The sequence below is a fragment of the Mobula birostris genome, chromosome 20, assembly GCF_030028105.1.
Source record: "Mobula birostris isolate sMobBir1 chromosome 20, sMobBir1.hap1, whole genome shotgun sequence".
NCBI classification, from domain to species: Eukaryota; Metazoa; Chordata; class Chondrichthyes; order Myliobatiformes; family Myliobatidae; genus Mobula; species Mobula birostris.
This window is the reverse complement of record NC_092389.1, coordinates 58,671,444-58,691,884: the sequence shown is the minus strand read 5'-3', so window position 1 is coordinate 58,691,884 and position 20,441 is coordinate 58,671,444. Positions and strand designations below refer to the sequence as shown.

The 20,441-nt window shown below is 43.9% G+C and overlaps 1 protein-coding gene and 1 pseudogene across 1 annotated transcript; one reads left to right on the top strand and one right to left on the bottom strand.

The window, feature by feature from the left end:
- LOC140185006 (uncharacterized) overlaps positions 1-20,441 on the top strand; it is a 686,808-nt pseudogene that overhangs the window by 421,562 nt on the left and 244,805 nt on the right.
- On the bottom strand, positions 3,890-19,750 carry LOC140185344 (zinc-binding protein A33-like). The gene is made up of 6 exons (XM_072238725.1): positions 19,325-19,750; positions 18,531-18,626; positions 17,388-17,621; positions 14,685-14,707; positions 14,479-14,597; positions 3,890-4,498 (listed from the first exon to the last, which is right to left on the bottom strand). The coding sequence occupies exons 1-6, from the start codon at positions 19,733-19,735 to the stop codon at positions 3,945-3,947; spliced, it is 1,437 nt and encodes a 478-aa protein (XP_072094826.1). The 5' UTR covers positions 19,736-19,750; the 3' UTR covers positions 3,890-3,944.

Below are 20,441 nucleotides of genomic sequence, written 5' to 3'. Positions count from 1 at the left end.
ATTGGTAAGTTTTCCAGGCATGCGGATGGATAATAAACTGACATGGAAGCACCATATCAGTAAAATAATTTATATGTGTGGGTATTCTGGGGTGCAACATTAAAATCTTTGTTGATTGTTTATATTTGTTTAATTCGATCTGTTCTTGATTCTGGCTGTGTGGCTTAAGGATCAGCTTCATCTTCAACTTTATTCTGTTTGGGTGTGATACCAGCACAGGCTTTAAGATTGTGTTGTGGTGCAGTAAGGTCCTCTCCTGTTTCGGCTTTACTGGTTGAAATGGGGCAATTGCCCTCACAATGACAGAGGGTGAAGTTGTTGTTAACATACTGGATTAATTTGAGGGATAAGGAAATATCATCATGTTAAAGGTGTGATAGAGGACTGTTGGGAACATCACAAGAAGAATGTTTTTAGTTTTGGGTGGCTGGGTTCTTATCAAGCTGGGAATATGGGTGTATTGGATGATACAACATGTCCCACTGTAGCTTTCTCTGTAGCACCACCTTGTTTTTCCAATGACTTCAGTTGATTTTAAGTAACACAATAGGATTATGTTCTGCCTGAGAGTCAGCTGGTTCGTCGGTATATTAATGAAAGTTATTATCATACGGTAACCATTTTTACAGATGGATGAAATGATAATTTAACTGGGAATGTTGGTGTGGCTGTTTTCGTTCTTTGTGTCTGAATTGCGGGTAATGATAAAGAAATAACTTACCAGCCACTAATCAGTATATGAAGCATAATTCATTGCCATCCTTTTAGGCCTACGGTGGGTAGAGAAAATTGGTTCTTGCAAATTTGTAATTTGTTCAGAATCCTTTTCGGTTTTGATAAGACTTAAAACAGGTCATTCTAGCAGTAGGTCAGATTTGCTGTTAGAAACCCATCAAACAGTATTTCATACACAAAGTTTGGTTCATATGTCTGCACATTATGGACCCTGAACATCATATTGTTGAGGGAAATGATCAGGATTACTGTTTAGCAAAAAAACCTGTTAAAAGTTCAACTGTGGATATAGACCTTCCTACTTAGCAAATCAGAAGCGAAGGGTTAAGAATTAGTGGCTTACGGCAAGACTGGTAGGACAATAGACATAAGGACAGACACCTTTACACAATACATAAACTTGTTGGGTTTATAGAAGAAATCCTTAAAACAAGAAGCAAAGGAATTATATTGCCACAACTTAGAATTGCCCACAGTATGCTTAATTATGCCTTGTATCTAATTGGAAAACTTCATTCTGTGTCATGTACATTTTGACATTATGAAACTGTTAAACACACATTATTTCAGTGTGAAGCACAAAAGGCTGAAAAATCAATTGTGGCCTCAGTACAATCTTTGGGGTGCAGATAGTTTTCAGATAAAAGCTTTTTTAAGTTCTGGGAGTGACTTTCAGTTAATTCACAGCATTTAGTGGGAAAAGGCATGTACTAATGGTAATGTCACAATTGTAATGAGGGATTTCAATATGCAAGGCGATTGGGAACAGGTTGGTGTCAAATCACAAGAGGGGGAATTTGTTGAATGCCTACGAGACGGCTTTTCAGAACAGCTTGTGCTTGGGCCGACTTGGGGAAAGGTCATCCTTCATTGGGTGTTGTACAATAACCCTGACCTTATTCTGGAGCTTAAAGTAAAGGAACCCGTCAGTGACGGTGATCATAATATAATTGAATTCATACTGCAATTTCGTAGGGAGAACCCTAAGTCACATGTATCAGTCTCACAATGGAATAAAGGGAATTACAGAGGCGTGAGAGAGGAACTTGCCCAGGTGAATTGGAGGAGGATACTGGTGGGATGACGGTGAGCAGAGGTGGCTGAAGTATCTGGGAATAGTTTGTAAGGTGCAGGATAGACATGCCCCACCGAAGAAGTTATTTCTTTCTTTCATTTTAAATCTTTTTATTAATTTTCCAAAATTATAAACAGAATAACAATATTGATACAAAGAGATTGGAATAATCTTATTGTTGATAAGCATGTACAAAAAAGATTTCAGATAATACAGGTATAATAGACTTCCAAGCTCTTAATATAATTAATTAATTGGAAGAGAAAGAAATAAAAAGGAAAAAAAAGGAAAACCCCTAAAAAACAAAAGAAACCTAAATACCAAACCAAAAAAAAAAGCAAATGGAACAAAACAGGGCTAGACCAATATCTTAAATCGAACACGTTCAGTAATGTTGTCAACTCCGCTCCTCTGCTCATATATTTTAAGTTAATAAGAAGGATTTAGAAAGGTCAAATTACATCACATGAAAATGTTGAATAAATGGTTTCCAAGTCTCTTCAAATTTAACTGAAGGATCAAAAATGCCACTTCTGATTTTTTTCTAAATGTAAACATGCTGTAGTTTGGGAAAACCATTGAAATGTGGTAGGAGGATTGGTCTCCTTCCAGTTCAGTAAAATGGATCTTCTGGCCATTAAAGTAACAAATGCGATCATCCGACAGGCTGAAGAGGATAAAAGTCTATGTTCTATCATTGGCAAACCAAAAATTGCCGGAATAGGATGAGGTTGTAAATCAAAACGCAAAACTGTTGAAATAATATCAAAAATATATTTCCAGAATTTTTCCAAAAGAGGACAGGACCAAAACATATGAGTTAAGGAAACAATGTCAGAGTGACATCTGTCACAAATAGGGTTTATATGGGAATAAAAATGGTCTAATTTATCTTTAGACATTGGGGCCTATGCACTACTTTAAATTGTATTAGCGTATGTTTGGCACATAGAAGAAGTTCTCAAATGGTGGGGGTAGGCACCCGTGGCTGACAAGGGAAGTTGAGGACTGTGTAAAACCTGAGGAAATGGCACATAAGGTAGCAAAAGTGAGTGGGTTGCTCGATTAGTGAATGCTTTGAAAATCCAACAAAAGGCAACTAAAAAGCGATAAGACTGTTAAAGATTAAATTTGAGGCAAACTAGCCAATAATATAAAACATGACAGATTAAATACAGTGTTGGGAAATATATGATCATGCATTTTGGTCCAAGGAATAATATTGCTCAGTATTATTTAAATAGAAAATTCACAGGTGCATGGGGCTTAGGAGTTCTCCTCCCAGAGTCCCAGAAGGTTATTTCACATTTTCAGTCTGTGGTAAAGAAGGGAAATGCAATGCTGGCTTTTCTTTGAAGGGGAATAGAATATTTAAGCAAGGGGATAATGCTGAGACTTTATAAGACACAAGTTAGGCCGTACTTGGAGATTTGTCAACATTTTGGGTCCCATTTCTCAGGAAGGAAAGGGGAGTCTTATTGAAACCTACGGATTGTTGAAAGGACTAGATAGGGTGGATGTGGAGAGGTTGTTTCATGTGGTGGGGATATCCAGACTAGAGGGCACAGTCTCAACATTGAGGGGAGACCTTTTGAACAGAGGTAAGGAGGAATATTTTTAGCCAGAGAGTAGTGACTCTGTGGAATACTCTATCACAGACTGTGATGGAGGCCAAGTCTGTGGACATTTTTAAGGCGGAAGTTGATCATTTACTGGTCGATCAGGCCATTAACGGATATGGCGACTAGGCAGGTGTATGGGGTTGAGTGGGATCCAGAATCAGCCGTGATGGGATGGCGGAGCGGAGTCGATGGGCTGAACGGCCTAATTCTGCTCCTGTGTGTTATGGTCTGACCAAGATTCACCCTGACTCCCCTCTCCCAGTCAGCACCGCCCCCACCTGTCCCATTTAACCTGTCACAGTGCGGGTGGACTTTAGGACCCGGGGGAGCTCAGGACCCGCCGCCCCGCGGCTGCTGCTGAATCCGCGGTGTTTCTGTTCCGTTGTCGGATGCGGTGAACGAGTTAAAATTAGCGGATCGATAATTCTCATCTCGTGTTTTTTTTTTCACTCTCCGCACATTTATATTTACAGAGACTTTACTCCTGACGCCGGTCCCGGGACCCGATCCGTTTACAGACCCGGAGCGGAACCGGAGCAGATTTTCAGCCACTGGTTTACGTCCCGAGACCAGAAGAAAGGATAAAGTTTCCCCGTGAATTTATTCCCAGTGAAGGTGCAGAGATGGGACTTCGTCTCCGCGTTGTAAAATGAAACTGTCCCAGACTCGTAACTGAGATAAACTCCCACCCTCCCGGGGATGGAACGGGCAGGGAGACGGGACTCAGGGGAGATGAGAGTACTGAACACGTCACAATGCCGATGTAACACGTCATAAACCCGCCCGATGACACAGAATCCGGTCTCCGGCCTCAGACTGACCCAGCCTTTCCTCTCCACAGACTCTGCGGCGACTCCGAGACACCAGTACCGATTCCCCGTCACCTCCACCTCCCAGTAATGTCTCCCCGATGTGAATCCCTCCGATCCCAGCACACATTCCCAGTTTGTGAATCTCTTCCCGGTGTCAGGGAGATCCCTCCGGGTCCCGGTCCATCTCACACTCTTCCGATCCTCAGACACCTCGAGACACGGACTCGCCGTTTCCACATCCAGGGTGACAGAGACTGGGGGGGAGAAGCAGAGAATTAGAGAGTCCCCGGGGATCGGGGGGAGACTCGGGCAGCGCGGCCCCGGGGATCGGGGGGAGACTCAGTCAGCGCGGCCCCTGGGATCGGGGGGGAAACTCGGGCAGCGCGGCCCCGGGGATCGGGGGGAGACTCGGGCAGTGCGGCCCCGGGGATCGGGGGGAGACTCAGGCAGCGCGACCCCGGGGATCGGTGGAAAGGCCGCTGGGCCTCAGGCGCAGTCGGGTGGACGACACAAACCTTTCCACTGATTTGACCTGACGAAGCGGATGGACAACTAATGTGTCGCCAAGGGTTTTACGCAGGACGGAGAGCAGAGATTTCCCGATCAAACAGACACAAAATGCTGGAGGAACCGAGCGGGTCAGGGCCGACATCTTCCCTCAAGAACAGAAATGAATAGAGGAGATAGACAGCTGAAACGAGTGCGAGAAAGGGGTGGATTAAGATGGGAGGGGGGTGGGTGAATGGATTTAAATGCAAGGTCACAGAGGCTCTTCGGCTCAACTCTTTCGTGCCGACCAGCTTGCTTTAATGAGCTAGTCCCATTTGTCTATGATTCTTTTCCACCTTTCTTATCCACGTACCTGGCAAGATGCATTTTAAAACATTGCCACTGTACCCAGCTCTACAGTTGATCATGGGCCTTGTGTAAACAAAGATAACCCTCTTCCCTATCCACTGTACAATGAATTTTAGTGTCACCCACAAACCTACTAACTATGTCACCTGCACTATCATCCAAATCATTAATATGATTGACAAACTACCCCGGCCCCAGCACCGACCTCTGCAGGTCACAGGCCTCCAGTCCTCTGTGTTTAAGAGACACTTGGACAGACACTTCAATAGGCAAGGCACAAAAGGAGACTGACCTAATGCCGGCCAATGGGATGAATGTAGACGGGTAAATAGGTCAGCACAGAGGCGATGGGTCGAAGGGCACATTTCTATGCTGTACGGGGATGGCTCTGTGAACTGAATGGCTAAGAATCCCCAAACACCCCTCCCCCTACGGGTGCTGAGAATTCCAAACAGACAGTGACCCCTGACCCTTGACTTCAGAGGGGGAAACATCCTTCCTGTATCCTGCCTGTTGACCCCAGAAGAATTTTCTTGTTTCCCTGAGATCTCCTCTCTTTCTTCTGAACAGGGAACAGAGAACATAGAACAGTACAGCACAGGAACAGGCCCTTCATTCAATGTTAACATTCATTTGTGAGTGTGAAGTGTGGAGTGGGGGAGTGTGAAGGTTTGAGACAGTAAAGGAGGTGATAATGGGAACCAGCAGGGGAGAGATGAACGACAGATTGTACCAGAACCAGGTGTGGGAGGGGTGGAAAGCCTGTGGGTGAACTGTGTGTGTAGACGGAACGAGAAGCTGGCGGGGGACAAAGATGGAGATGAGGATCCCTTTGTCCCCTTTCCCACAACCCCATCGCCCGCAGCCCCTCATTTGGACAGGAGAAGAATTTGCAGGGACCCTTAAGAAACACGGGTCCTGATGCAGCATTTCAGCCTGAACCATCAACAGTTTACTCTTTTCCACAGATGCTTCCTGGCCTGCTGAGTTCCTCAAGCATTTTGTGTGTGTGGCTCCACTTTAAATATACTCATTGAAACATATTCCCTGTGGCAGATTCACTATCCTGTGGATAAAGGAATTCCTCCTCATCTCTGTTCTAAATGGACATCCTCCAGTCAGAGGCTGCGCCTTCTGGTCCTCGACCCACCCACTATAGGAAACATCCTCCCGACATCAACTCTCTCCAAATAGGTTTCAGAGAGATCAGGCCAAGACCCTTAACCAGGACCTGTTCTGCTTGGATTACCAGCATCTGCAGAATTTCTTGTGTTTGATTTTCAAAGCAGAAGTTGATAAGTAAACCATTGATTAGTCAGGGCATCAGAAATTATGGGGAGGAGGAGGGAGAATAGACAATAGACAATAGGTGCAGGAGTAGCCCATTCGGCCCTTCGAGCCAGCACCACCATTAACTGTGATCATGGCTGATCATCCACAATCAGTATCCAGTTCCTGCCTTATCCCCAGAACCTTTGATTCCGAATAGGGTTGAGGGGGATAATAAATCAGCCATTCTTCTAAACTCCCGTGAGTGCAGGCCCAGAACCATCAAACAGTCTGAATATGTTAACTCTTTCATTCCTGGAATCATTCTTGTGAACCTCCTGGACCCTTTCCAATGCCATCACATCTTTTCCAATATGCTCACAATGCTCCGTGTGGGCTGAACAATTTCTTCTAAACCCTCAGAATGACATCCTATTCGAATCCTCTCTAAATGAATGCTAACATTGAGTTTGCTGATCTTACCACTGACACAAAATGCAAGTTAACCTTTCGGGAATCCTGCACCAGGAGCCCCAAGTACCTTTGCACCTCTGATTTTTGAATTTCCTTGCTGTTTACAAAATCGTCTATGCCTTCATTCCTTCTACCAAAGGGCATGCACACCTTCACTACTCAATAATCCATCTATCACTTATCTGCCCATTTCCTGATCTGTCTCTGTCCTTCTGCAGATTCCGAGTTTCCGCAGCAGTGCTTCCCCTGAAACTATCTCCCTATCATCTGCAAGCTTGGCCACAAAGGCAACAATTGTCATCCAAATCATTCTTTGTCTATCCTGGATTTGTGTTCCTCGAAGAATTCCAGCAGATTTGTCGGGCAAGATTTCCCCTTCAGGGAAGGCAAGCTGTCTTTGCCCTATTTTATCCTGTGCCTCCATGTACCCAAAAACAGTTCCATTAATACTGGACTCCAGCATCTTTCCAAGCACACCACATCCAGACTAACTCACCTGTAATTTTCTTTCCTCAGCTGCTTTCCCGTCATAAAGAGTGAAGTGACCTTTGCAATTTCCATTCGTCTTGAATGTCTAATTATCTAGTGATTCCTGAAAGATCATTACTAATGCCCCCATATTCTCTTCAGCTAACTCCTTCCGAACACTGGGGTGTAGTCCATCTGGTCCAGGTACCTTCAGACCTTCAATCTTCCCACGCACCTTCTCCTCAGTAACATCAGCAACACTCAATTCTGTCCCCAGACACTCTCACATTTCTGACATACAGCTGGTATCTTCCACAGTGAGGATGACACAAAATATGAAAAAAATATGTATCTCCGTCATGTCTTTATCTCACATTTATCCTCTCCAGTGTTATTTTATTGGTGTCAAAATTCCACTCTCACCTCTCTTTTACTCTTTACATTTTTGTGTCCTGTTGAGTATTGTTCGCAAGCTTTCACTCGTATCTCATTTTGTCTCCTTATGGCTTTGCAATTGTTTTCTGTTGATTATCAAATTCTTCTCGATACTCCAACATCCTGCTAATTTTTGCTCTATTGTGTGCCTTCTCTTTTGCTTTCATGCTGTCTTTGACTTCCCGTGTCAAACACAGTTACCTCACCTTCCCTGTATAATTCTTCTTCATCTTTGGTAGTTATCTATCCAAATTGCCCCTGGAATTCTAGTCTTTGTTGTTCTGCAATCATCCCTGCTCATGTCCCCTTTCAATCTACTTTGGTCAGCTCCTCCCTCATGCCTCTGTAACTAACTTTTCTCCACTCTGATACTGATACATCTGACTTTATCTCTCTCTTAAATTGTTGAGTGAATTCTATCATTCTATGATCACTGCTTTCGGGAGGTTCTTTTACCTTAATCTCCCAAATCATATTTGTTTCATTATACAAATCCCACTCCAGAATTGCCTTTCTCCCATTGGGCTCAACCACAAGCTGTTCTAAAAAGCCATCTCGGGGGCATTCTACCAATTCCCTCTCCTGGAATGCAGCACCAACATGATTTTCCGAATCTACCTGCATGTTGGAATCCCCCATTCCAACCGTCACCTTGCGTTTTTTTCCCACCTCATGGTGTAATTTGTATCCCGTTTCTATCCTGGCCACTATTTGGAGTCTTTTCACCCTTGCAGTTTCTTAACTCTACCGACAATGATTCAACATCTTCTAATCCTGTCACCTCTCTAAGGATTTCATCTCAATATTTTTACCAACAGACCCTCCCCATCCCCTCTGCCTGTCCTTTGAATACAAGGTGTATCCTTGAAAGTTCAGCTTCAAGCCATGATCTCCTTTCCAGCACAACTCGGTGATGCCAACAACATAGTACCTTCCAATCTCTACCTGTGCTACAACATCATCTACCTTATTCTGTATACTGGAGCATTCAAATATAACACCTTCAGTCCTGTTTTCATCAGCCTATTCAACACTGTTCACATGAACTTCAGCAGGGTCTTTGATGTTGATGACAGACCACACTGGGGCTATTGTCTGCATTTCTGGTTCCCCAAACATGGGGAGGATGTCATTACACTGGACAGGAAGGTTCAGGGGGATGTTACCAAGACTGGGGGACTTGAGTTAAAAGCAGAGAGTAAATAAGCTTGGGCTATTTATCTGTAGTGTAGGATGTTGAGGGATGACCCCTTATCGAGGTAAATACATTCATAAAGGGCTTAGATAAAGTGTGTCTTTTTCCAAAAAATGGTAGTACAGAACCAAAAGACTCAGATTGAAAGTGAGAGGGAAAATTTTTATGAAGGATCTGTGGGGTAGCATTCTCACAGAGAGGTGGGTAGGTATATGGAACTTGCTGTCAGATGTTGTAGAAACAGGTAAAATTAAAATATTCTGAAGTAAATTTAGAGAGGTACATAGATAGAAAGTGGTTAGAGGGAAATAGGGCATAAACACATAAATGGGACATGCTCAAGAAGACATCTTAGTCTTGTAGATGGATGAAGTGGGCCATGGGTTCAACATCTGTCAAACCCTCCCAGATCATCATCCTGAGGAATCTCACCCTAGAGTCTGTCTGTGAACTGTTGATGTAACAACACGGTAGAGGGCAGCTCCATGCCACAGAACAGACAGACTGGGTAAGGACAACAGATTTCATTCCCAAATGGAAACTTGTGGCTGTCTCTTTGACCGTGTGTCACACTCTGATAATATGTCTGGGTATGTGTTACTCTGTGTGTGTGTGTTGATTGTGGTAAATATCAGTGTGTTTATGTGTACACATTGAAGGAGAGTGTGCACATTGAAGTATTTCTGTGTTACAGTGTGTCATTACATGCCTGGTGTGTGCTGACAATGTGTGACGTGTGTGTATGTGTGTTGTTACAATAAATAAGTTACCGTGTCTGAAGAGAATGGTTTCCAGGTTACAGAGGGAAATAACGATGTATATCGCTGAGGCTTTGACTACATACTTCTAGTGTAGGTATGTGCAGGGGTGTTTTGCCAGGCCGGTTGTGCTGTGTCTGCTTCTTCCGAGATGAAATCTTGAATGATGTCAACCCTGGTCGGGTTGTCTGTGCTCATTCTCACAATGCTTTAATGTAGTGGTCTGATGACAATAAGGGCATAAGATATAGGAGCAGAATTAGGCCATTTGGCCCATCGAGTCTGTTCCAACATTCAGTCATAGCTGATCCTTTCCCTCCTCCTCATCCCCACTCCCCAGCCTTCTCCCCATAACCTTTGATGCCATGTCCAATCTAGAGCCTATCAAGCTAACAAATTCATCAGCTTCTGGCTCAAAAAAATTTCTCCACATCTGTTTTAAACGGGTGTCTCTCCACTGTGAGGCTGTGCCCTGTTGTCCTAGACTCTCCCACCATGGGAAATATCCTTTCCACATCTACTCTGTCTGGGTCTTTCAACATTCCAGGTTTCATTAAGATACCCCCTCATCTTTCTAAATTCCAGCGAGTACAGACACAGAGCTATCAAACGTTCCTCATATGATAACCCTTTCATTCCCGGAATCATCCTTGTGAACTGAACCCTCTGCAATGTAGCACATCTTTTCTTAGATGAGAAGCCCAGTACTGTTCATAATACTGAAAACCAGGCTTCACCATTGCCTCAACATCATATCCCTGCTCTTGAATTGAATGCTATTCTAAACCTCTTGAAATGAATCCCAACATTGTATTTGCCTTCCTCACCACTGACTCTCCCTGCAAGTTAACCTTTAGGGTGTTCTGCAAAAGGACTCCTAAGTCTATTTCAATCTCAGCTTTTGGATTTTCTCCCGATGAAAAAAAATAAATAATCTGCACATTATTTCTGCTACCAAAGTGGATGACCATGAATTTTCCAACATTGTATAACATTTGCCACTTTCTTGCCCATTCTCCTCATCCTTGTGTAGCCTACCCGTTGCTTCAATACAACCTGCACTCCGCCAATCTTCATATCATCTGAAAACTTGGCAACAAAGCCATCTATTCTAGGACAAGAGGGCATGACTTCAGGATTGAAGGACGTCCTTTTTGAATTAAGATGCGGAGAAATTACTTCAGTCAGGGGGTGGTAAATCTGTGGAATTTGTTGCCACGAATGGCTCTGGAGGCCAGGTCATTGGGTATATTTAAGGCAGAAATAGATAGGTTCTTGATTAGCCAGGGCATCGAAGGGTATTGGGTGAAAGCAGGGGAGTGTGGATGACTGGAAGAATTGGATCAGCCCAAGAATGAATGGAGGAGAAGACCTGATGGGCCGAATGACCTACTTCTGCTCCTATATCTTATAGTCTAATCCATCAGTTAAATCATGATATACAGCATAAAGTGATGGTGACCTAACACTGACCCCTGTGGAGCACCGGTCTCTGGCAGCCTACCAGAAAAGGATCCCTTTACTCTCATTCGCTGTTTCCTACCAATCAGCCAATATTCTAACCATGCCAATACCTTTTCTGTAATACCATGAGCTCTTAACTTGGAAAGCAGCTTCATGTGTGACACCTTGTCAAAGGCCTTCTGTGATTCCAAATATACAACATCCTCTGCATCCTCTTTATCTACCCTATTTGTAACCTTCTCAAAGAATTCCAACAAGTTTGTCAGGCGAGATATTCCCTTAAGGAAGTGAGGCTGACTTGTCCTATCTTGTCCAGTGTCACCAAGTATTCCATAACCTCATACTTAACAATTGACTCCAACTTCTTCTGAACCACAGAGGTGAGGGTAACTGGTCCATAATTTCCTTTCTGCTGCCTTCCTCCCTACTTAAAGAGTGGAGTAACATTTGCATTTTTCCAGTCCTCTGGCATCATGCCAGAGTCCAATGATTTTAGAAAGATCATCACTAGTGCCACCACAATGTCTATGCAACCTCTTTCAGAACCCTAGGATTCCAGGTGACTTATGTACCTTTAGGTCTTACAGCTTTTTGAGCACATTCTCTCTTGTAATGGTAACTGCACCACGTCTCTTTGTTTAACATCTGCCACAGTGCGTGTGTCTTCCACAGTGAAGACTGATACAAAATACTCATTTTGTTCATCTGCCGTCCCTTTATCTCCCATTATTACATATCCGGCCTCATTTTCCAGCGGTCCTATAGCCACTCTCATCTCTATTTTATTTTCTTTACAATACTTGAAAAACAATTTGATATTGTTTGCCAGCTTCTTTTACAAAGACAGGTGTCTAAGGGGGGCCCAAAGGATTTTTGAATACTCGAGTCACCCCAACCACAAACTGTACCAGTTGCTACCATCCGGGAAACGGTACCGCAGCATAAAAGCCAGGATCAACAGGGTCCGGGGACAGCTTCTTCCACCAGGCCATCAGACTGATTAACTCGTGCTGAGACAACTGGATTTCTATGTTATATTGACCAGCATGTTGTACATATTATTTATCATAAATTACTGTAAATTGCACATTTAGATGGAGACGATTTTTAATCCTCATGTATATGAAGGATGTAAGGAATAAAGTCAATTCAATTCAAATCAATTGCATGTTTAGTTTCTCCCCTCCCAATCATTCTTTCAGTTCCTCTCTGTAGGTATTTAAAAGCTTCCCAATCCTCTGTCTTCCGACTAATTTTTACTTTGTTGTATGCCCTCTCTTTTGCCTTTACATGAACTTGACTTCCCTCGTCAGCCACGGTTTTACTATTTTGCCATTTGAGTATTTATTTATTTTTGGAATACATTTATCCTTCACCTTCCTCATTTTCCCAGAAACTGACACCATTTCTGCTCTGCTCTCATCCCTGCCAGCATCTCCTTCCAAATTGCTTTGGCCATCTTCTCTCTCAGACCACTTTACTCTACTGAAATACTACCATGTCAGAATCTACTGTCTCCTTATCAAATTTCAAGTTGAACTCAGTCATGTTGTGAGCATTCTCTCCTAAGGGTCCATTTACCTAATCACCTCTGGTTCAATACATAACACCCAATCCAGTAGAGCTGTTCCCTGAGTAGTCTCATGGACAAACTGCTCGATAAAGCCACACACAGCATTCAACAAATTCACTCTCTTCACATCCATTATCAACCTGATTTTCCCAATTGACCTGCATGTTGAAATCTCCCATGACTATCATAACATTGTCCTTTTCATCAGCCTTTTCTATTTCCAGTTGTAATCTGTGGTCCACATCCAGCTACTGTTGGGATCCTGTATGTAACTGTCATCAGTGTCATTTTTACTTTTGCAGTTCCTTCACTCAACCCACAAGGATTCAATATCTTCCAATCCTATGTCACATCTTTCTACTGATTTACCAGCAGAGCCACACCAACCCCTCTGTCTACCTTCCTATACCACCGAAACATTGTGTAACCTTGGACATTCAGCTCCCAACTACAACCATCCTTCAGCCACGATTCAGTGATGGCCACAACACCATACCTGACAATCTAATAGTGTAACAAGATCATCCACCTTATTTCTTATACATCATGCAATAAGATATAACACTTTTTGAACTGTATTTGCTACCCGTTTCAATTCTGCATCCCTAATGCACTGATACTCACCCTGCTGGCTGCAATTTTGTCCTTGTATCTGTCCGTCCTATCTGAAAGTTTGACTGCACGCTATCTTTGTATTTTTACTGTCAGTCCTATTCCTTCACTCCAGTTCCAACTCCCCACACCACCAAATTAGTTTAAGCCCTCCACAACAGATCTATCAATCCTTTCTGTGAGAATACTGTTCTCCCTCAGGTCCAGGTGTAACTCACCCCATTTGAACAGGTCATTTCTCCACCAGAAGAGATCCCAATGATCCAAGAACCTGAAGCCCTGCCCCCTGCACCAGCTTCTCAGCCATCCTTAAGCTGTCAAATTATCCTGCTCCTACCCTCACCAGTACGTGACACAGGCAGCAGTCCAGAAATTATAATCCTGGAGGTACTGCTCTGAGCTTACTACTAAGCTCTCCAAGTTCTATTTTCAGGACCACTTTGCTTTTACATTTATGTCATTGGTTCCAAAATGTACCAAGATATCTGGCTGTTTTCCCTCCCTCTCCAAAATGCTGCAGACACGATCCAAGATGCCCCTGACTCTGGCACCGAGGATGCAACATACTATCCTTGTGTCCTGTTCACGTCCATAGATTCTCCTGTCTGCTCCCCTGACGTATGAATCCCCTATCACTACCGCTCCCCTCTTTTCCCTCGAACAACAGTGAGAGTCGCGGCTCCAGAAGGGGAAGGACCTGCGTAAATCAGAGTCTGTACTCACAGTGCACAAAGGACTTGTGTATTTTCCTGACAATCCCAGTCACCACACTGATACCCGTTTTTATTCCCTACAATATCATCAAGTCAGTATTAATTTTCCAGCTCCTGTGGTAGGATTCAAACTCATGTCTTGGCGTGTTAGTGCAGTGGCCTGGGATCTGGACACAGTGGTTCATCTGCCCGTCCCGTGTATTGGTTGTATTGTGACCCTGTGCTGGTGTGTTCAGGGGTCTGACATCTCCAGCTGACCACAATGACAGTGATGCCCCCCCCCCCCAGTCGGTAGGTCTGATGTCAAATAAACTTCAATTCCCCTTCAGCCCATTATTATAGACAATCTTTCCTTTAAATTAGAAGCTAATTGTGTCTCACAAACAATGAATAATGAATCTTTTGTACGTTTTACCTCGATAATTGGCATCAAGTGTTTCTCTCAGCACTGTGTTCAACAAATAGAGGTGATCGAATTTTTCAAACGGTAGGGACTCATCTGTCACTGACAATTCCTGGACATCATCATTAATCCTGTAAATATTAAACTGCTGGTGATAAACTGGAATTTTGAACTATTTTACAAATCCATACAGGGTTTGAGTAAAGAGCATTTCCTACCTCCTGTTCCGACGAGCTTCCTCCTGAAATAAACAAAAACACAAATCTGTTTAGACTTGGACTCACTGTCCACATCCTGAATTTCATCCAAATCATTACAAGGTGTTGAAAATTCCCACTCCCACAGTCACTCACTCACATAACCAAATCAGAAACAGGGGTTAAATTAAATGAAAAGTTAGACCGTTACTGGGACGATGAAACTTACAGGGAAGACTTTTACAGGTTGTGTATTTTCATCTGGATATGACATCAGGGTAATAATATGGAGGAATTTAAGATCAGTGATGGATTTAATCGTGTGCAGGGCGGTGGAGGGGGGCGGAACCTGTATTTATGGGGAGAACTGTAGGAGATGAAATTCCAGAAGGATTTTAATAAGTCTCATAAGAAATTTAGTGAAGAGGATGTGGAACTCATTGCCACAGGAGGGTTTGAAGCGGAACAGCAGAGATTGAATGTAATGGGATAACTGGATAAACACATGAGGGACCATGGAGTTCAGAGCACTGTCACTGAGTGTGGTGAGTAGGTGGAGGAGGATTGCAAAGCAGGGAAATTGATAGAAAACGATGGGCTGAATGGCCTGTTTATGATGGGGATCGGATGAGATGTACCCCAGGCCACTGTGGGAGGTGAGGGAGGAGATTGCTGAGCCTCTGGCAATGATCCTTGCAGCATCAATGAGGACGGGAGAGGTTCCGGAGAATTGGAGGGTTGCAGATGTCATTCCCTTATTCAAGAAAGGGAGTAGAGATAGCCCAGGAAATTATAGATCAGTGAGTGTTACTTCAGTGGTTGGTAAGTTGATGGAGAAGATTCTGAGAGGCAGGATTTATGAACATTTGGAGAGGAATAATATGGTTAGGAATAGTCAGCATGGCTGTTCGAGGACCCCTTGTGAGTTTTCTAAATGACCAGTATAAGGAAATGAAGGGATGGGTTAGTAAATTTGCTAATGACACAAAGGTTGGGGGTGTTGTGGATAGTGTAGGGAGCTGTCAGAATTTACAGCAGGACATCGATAGGATGCAAATCTGTGCTGAAAAGTGGCAGGTTGGAGTTCAAACCAGATAAGTGTGAAGTGGTTCACTTTGGTAGATCATATAATGGCATACTATGGTATTAATGATAAGACTCTTGGCAGTGTGGAAGATCAGAGGGATCTTGGGGTCCGAGTCCATAGGACACTCAAATCTGCTAAGCAAGTTGACTCTGTGGTTAAGCTGCATTGGCCTTCATCAACCATGGGATTGAGTTTTGGAGGCAAGAGGTAATGTTACAGCTATATAGGACCCCGGTCAGACCCCACTTGGAGTATTTACTCATTTCTGGTCGTCTCACTACAGGAATGATGTGGAAACCACAGAAAGGGTGCAGAGGAAATTTACAAGGATGTTGGCTGGCTTACGGATCATGCCTTATGAGAATCGGTTGAGTGAACTCGGCCTTTTCTCCTTGGAGCGACGGAGGATGAGAGGTGACCTGATGGAGCTGTATAAGAGGCATTCATCAGAGTCAGAGGATTTTTCTCAGGGATGAAATGGCTAACACGAGAGGACACAGTTTTAAGGTGCTTGCAAGCAGGTACAGAGAAGATGTCAGAGGTAATATTTTTACGCAGAGATTTCTGAGTGTGTGGAATGGGCTGCCGGTAATGGTGGAGGTGGCAGATATGATACCATCTTTTAAGAGGCTTCTAGATGGTACATAGAGCTCAGAAAGATAGAGGACTATGACTAACTCTAGGTAATTCCTAAAATAATGACGTGTTTGGCACAGCATTGTGGACTGAAGGGCCTGTATTGTGCTGTAGGTTTTCTATGTTTCTGTTTCTATGCTCCTAATGGGATACAATTCCATGTGGAACTTATCTGAAAAAAATAAAGAAACATTGAAAGTTTCCCTAATCTGACATAAACCGGATATAGAGGATAAGTCTGATGTTTGGTCACATTCTTTGTTCTCACGGATTGACAGAGAGACCCTCACACCCACCACACCAAACACACTCACAGTCTGTGACTGGAACTGGGTGTTAATGGGAGTTAAGAGGATATTTAATGTGATAATTAAATACACAACCAGCAGCTTGGTATTATGATCAGAATAAATTATTTCAGAGAACTTTGTATTCTGTCCTGGGATGTACAGAAGTTGCGGAAGTCCAGTTTTGGGACAACAACAACCCTGAATAGTTACATCAATTGTCTGGTGAAAACAGTTTACTGCCATTTGTAAATGCTGTGTGTAGGAGCAACACATCTGTTTTCTGTCTGCAATGTATTCTGTGTTGCGTAATTGTTATGGTAACTAGTCACGTGCGTGTGGGCGTGGTACTAGCGAAGGGAATAAGTTACGTATTCGTGCTTTGTTCTGGGCTGTTTTGAGCTGAGGACGGACGGATGCCACATCGTTTGTTTACCGTTTCATTGCGGATTAATTTACGATTAATTACGCTGAAGTTTCATCACTTCATGTTCGTATGTTGCAGATAAAGGATCGAATACATATCTTCGACATTTTGTAACATGATTATTGGAGTGATCGGAGGGCACGTCATACAAGTATAACAATCTTTGTGAGGTTGCCAGCAGCGGCAATTGGTTTGTTAGAATTAGCCGCTGTGCTGTGTTTATTTCAAATATACCACTGTTCATTTAGTGACCTGTGACAGAAACAAATTGAAATATAATCCCTCACCTTGAGAAATATCACACTGTCTTTTTGATCCATCTGTTCCCTTAACTTAGTGATTTCCTCCTGAATCAACCCGATATTCTCTTGAATCTCTCGAAGATTTTTCTGCATTGGATTCAGAATCCTCGCCTCTTCCTCCCTGAGATCCCTGAGTAAACTCTGCTCTTTCTCAGTGATAATCTCTCGCAGTTCAGCAAATTGGGATGTGATGTGGGACTGAACGGTGTGTGACTGTTTCTGTCAAATGAAAGATAAAGATTAATTTACTGTATTGCTGTGTGAATTTCCTTGATGACATTAGGGAGACCATTTGGTCCATTAAAGACCATGCTAGTTCTGAGAGCATTTCAGTCAACCACATTCCCTCACATTTTCCTGAAATCTAATCTCCCCATTGACCCATTAACTCCCACCAGATTCACATACACCCTCCTCCACCTCCACAGGGTTAATTGTAATTATCCATTCATCCAACACGTCCTTGGGATGTATCTGAAACTGTGATGGAATCTTAACTTTTATTCATTATGGACTGTGCCTTTAAGAATCATGCCTGTAATTGAGAGAGAGAGAGAGAGAGAGAGAGAGAGAGAGAGAGAGAGAGGAGGAGGAGCTACATGGTGGACAGGTGGTGTTCAGCACACCGGCATTTATTTTGAAGATCTGGAGGACATCGAGGAGGATTGAAGACACCTGCTTACTTGGATTACAAATCTCTCTCTCTCACTTCAATCCCATGGACTGAAAAAACTTTCCCTACCGCACCATTGTAAGACCGTATCACTTACCACCCTTGCTCTGAAGAAGGTTGGGGATATAGATATATGTAGACCTATATATGCATAACAACGTTAACTCTTGATTTACCTGGTTTAAGTTACTATATGACGTAGTTACTAATAAAATAGTGTTTTGTTAACAGCAAAACCAGACTCCAGGTGGGTTCTATTGCTGCTGATATTTTTACAGGGTTGTGTGTACGTGACATAAACTGTCATGGCCACAGGGAGAACATGCAAAATCTACACAGACAGCACCAGAGGTCAGGATCGACCCAGATCACTCGAGCTGCGATACTCCGCTATTCCGCATTAAAGGGAGCAAAACTCTACAGTAATATCAGAAATTCTGCTCGGGATGTCTCACCCGAACTCCGGAAATCTTCTCTTTCTGTTGCTGCTCCTTTTCCTGGAAGTCTGATTTCTTTTTTGTGAGAGAGTCTAAGGAAGATTTTAGTTGATCCTGGATGTCAGAGGGCGAAGGAAATAGAGAAACAAAAAATGGATCAAAATAAACAGGCGATCAAACCCGATCATTGCACACAAAATGCTGGAGGAACTCAATGAGTCAGGCAGCATCTACGAGGGGAAATAAACACTCGACGTTTTAGGATGAGATCCTTCATTAGGACTGGGAAGGAATGGGGTCGAAGCCAAAATAAAAAGGTTGGGGATGAGAATCAGCTGACAGGTGACGGGTGAGACAACGTGAGGGGGAACGTGGGGGAGGGTGATGAAGTGAGAAGCTGAGAGGGGACATGTGGAAGAGGCAAAGAGCTGAAGAAGAAGGTATCTAATACGAGAGGACAAAAGACCATGGAGGAAACGGGGGGATTTGGGGCTGTTTGTGGCCGTGAATGGTGACGAGGGAGGAGGTGCAGGAGTCAGGTTTAGCACTTGTCCCGCTTCCAGATATCGGTGTCAGGAGGGAGATCAGTGGGGAGCAGCGAGTGGCTAAGGGAATTACGTAGAGACCGATCCCTATAGAGAGCGGAGAGTTGTCAGGGTGGAGGGTGGGAGTGGGCTTTTGGAGAGAAAGATGTGCTTCGTGGTAGAATCCCATTGGAGATGGCGAAAGGTGGGGGGATGATGTGTTGTTTAGGGAGGCTCGTGCCGTGGATAATGACGATGGGGTAAATATCAAATTCGGATTAGTTTTACCTTGTAGAGTGTAACAGCTTCTTTAATCGGCAGGAAGCGGTGCTCTCTGTGTTCCTGCGCAACTGCACAGATCAGACAGATCAGTGTCTTGTCCGTTTCACAAAACAGTTTCAGTTCTTCCTCATGTTCCTCGCAGTGAAATTTACTTTCCCTTCCTTTCGAATTCAAGTTTACATTTCGAGCTTTTTCAGCCAGATTTGCTAAAGCCCGATTGACCCTGAGGGTGCGGTCCACAATCACCTCTCTACATTCCGGGCAGGAGTTTCTCTCCTCCCTTTCCCAACACCGTGTGATACAAGAGCGACAGAAGTTGTGTCCGCACACCAGTATAACCGGATCGGTGAACAAATCCAGGCAGACGGGACAAATTACCTCCTCGGTCCAACTCTCGGCCTTTCTTTTCGAAGCCATGTTAACTCCCGGCACTTCCTGATTCAGAATACTTCCACTTTCGGGGAGCTGCTGATTCCCTGCAGTACCGCGATTGTCCACTACAGGCGCTGCAGACGCGGGGAATAAATATTATGTCGCTGCGTATGTTCAGTGGGAAGGAATTGTGGCCATTTCGATATCAAGGTGGGATCAGAAGCACATTAAATAGATCCTAACAGAAATGAAAACTCAGCCATGGACTGCCCAAGCCCGGTTGCGAAAGGAGGAGGGTCGGGCATGGGTCTAGCAAACTCATCCCGTAAAAATCCAGTTGGACAGAAACTTCAGCTGAATCTCCAAAGGCCTCATCCCCGGGATCGGAAGGACCTTCCAGTGGAAGACGATTGAAGACGTGTGGAGAAAGTAAAAACCACAGGGCTGATCACCCCTCAGCCCTTGGCAGAGGAATCTGGCGACCTGCAGTTGGCAGCTTGTGCCCCGGTAGGCGTGATGGGCTAAAGAGGAAGCAGAACAGAAATGAAGACGGAGAGAAGTGCCTGGTTCAGTCTGAGGCGGGACTGAAAGGGGCAAGCTCTGAAAAGAGAGGCACAAGAGACTGCAGATGCTGGAATCTCGAGTAAGAAACGTGATGCTGGAGGGACTGAGCGGGTCAGACAGCATCTGTGGACAGAAATGTACAATCGACTTTCCGGGTCGAGATCCTTCATCTGGACTGTCTCATTCT

Excerpts from the sequence above, each read along its gene's own strand:
- LOC140185344 (XM_072238725.1), bottom strand. The coding sequence starts at position 19,735 with ATGGCTTCGAAAAGAAAGGCCGAGAGTTGGACCGAGGAGGTAATTTGT. Across the intron at positions 17,622-18,530 it reads AGAAGATTTCCGGAGTTCGG|AAACAGTCACACACCGTTCA; the intron begins GTGAGACATCCC and ends TTCATTTGACAG. Across the intron at positions 14,598-14,684 it reads GAAGCTCGTCGGAACAGGAG|GATTAATGATGATGTCCAGG; the intron begins GTAGGAAATGCT and ends TAATATTTACAG.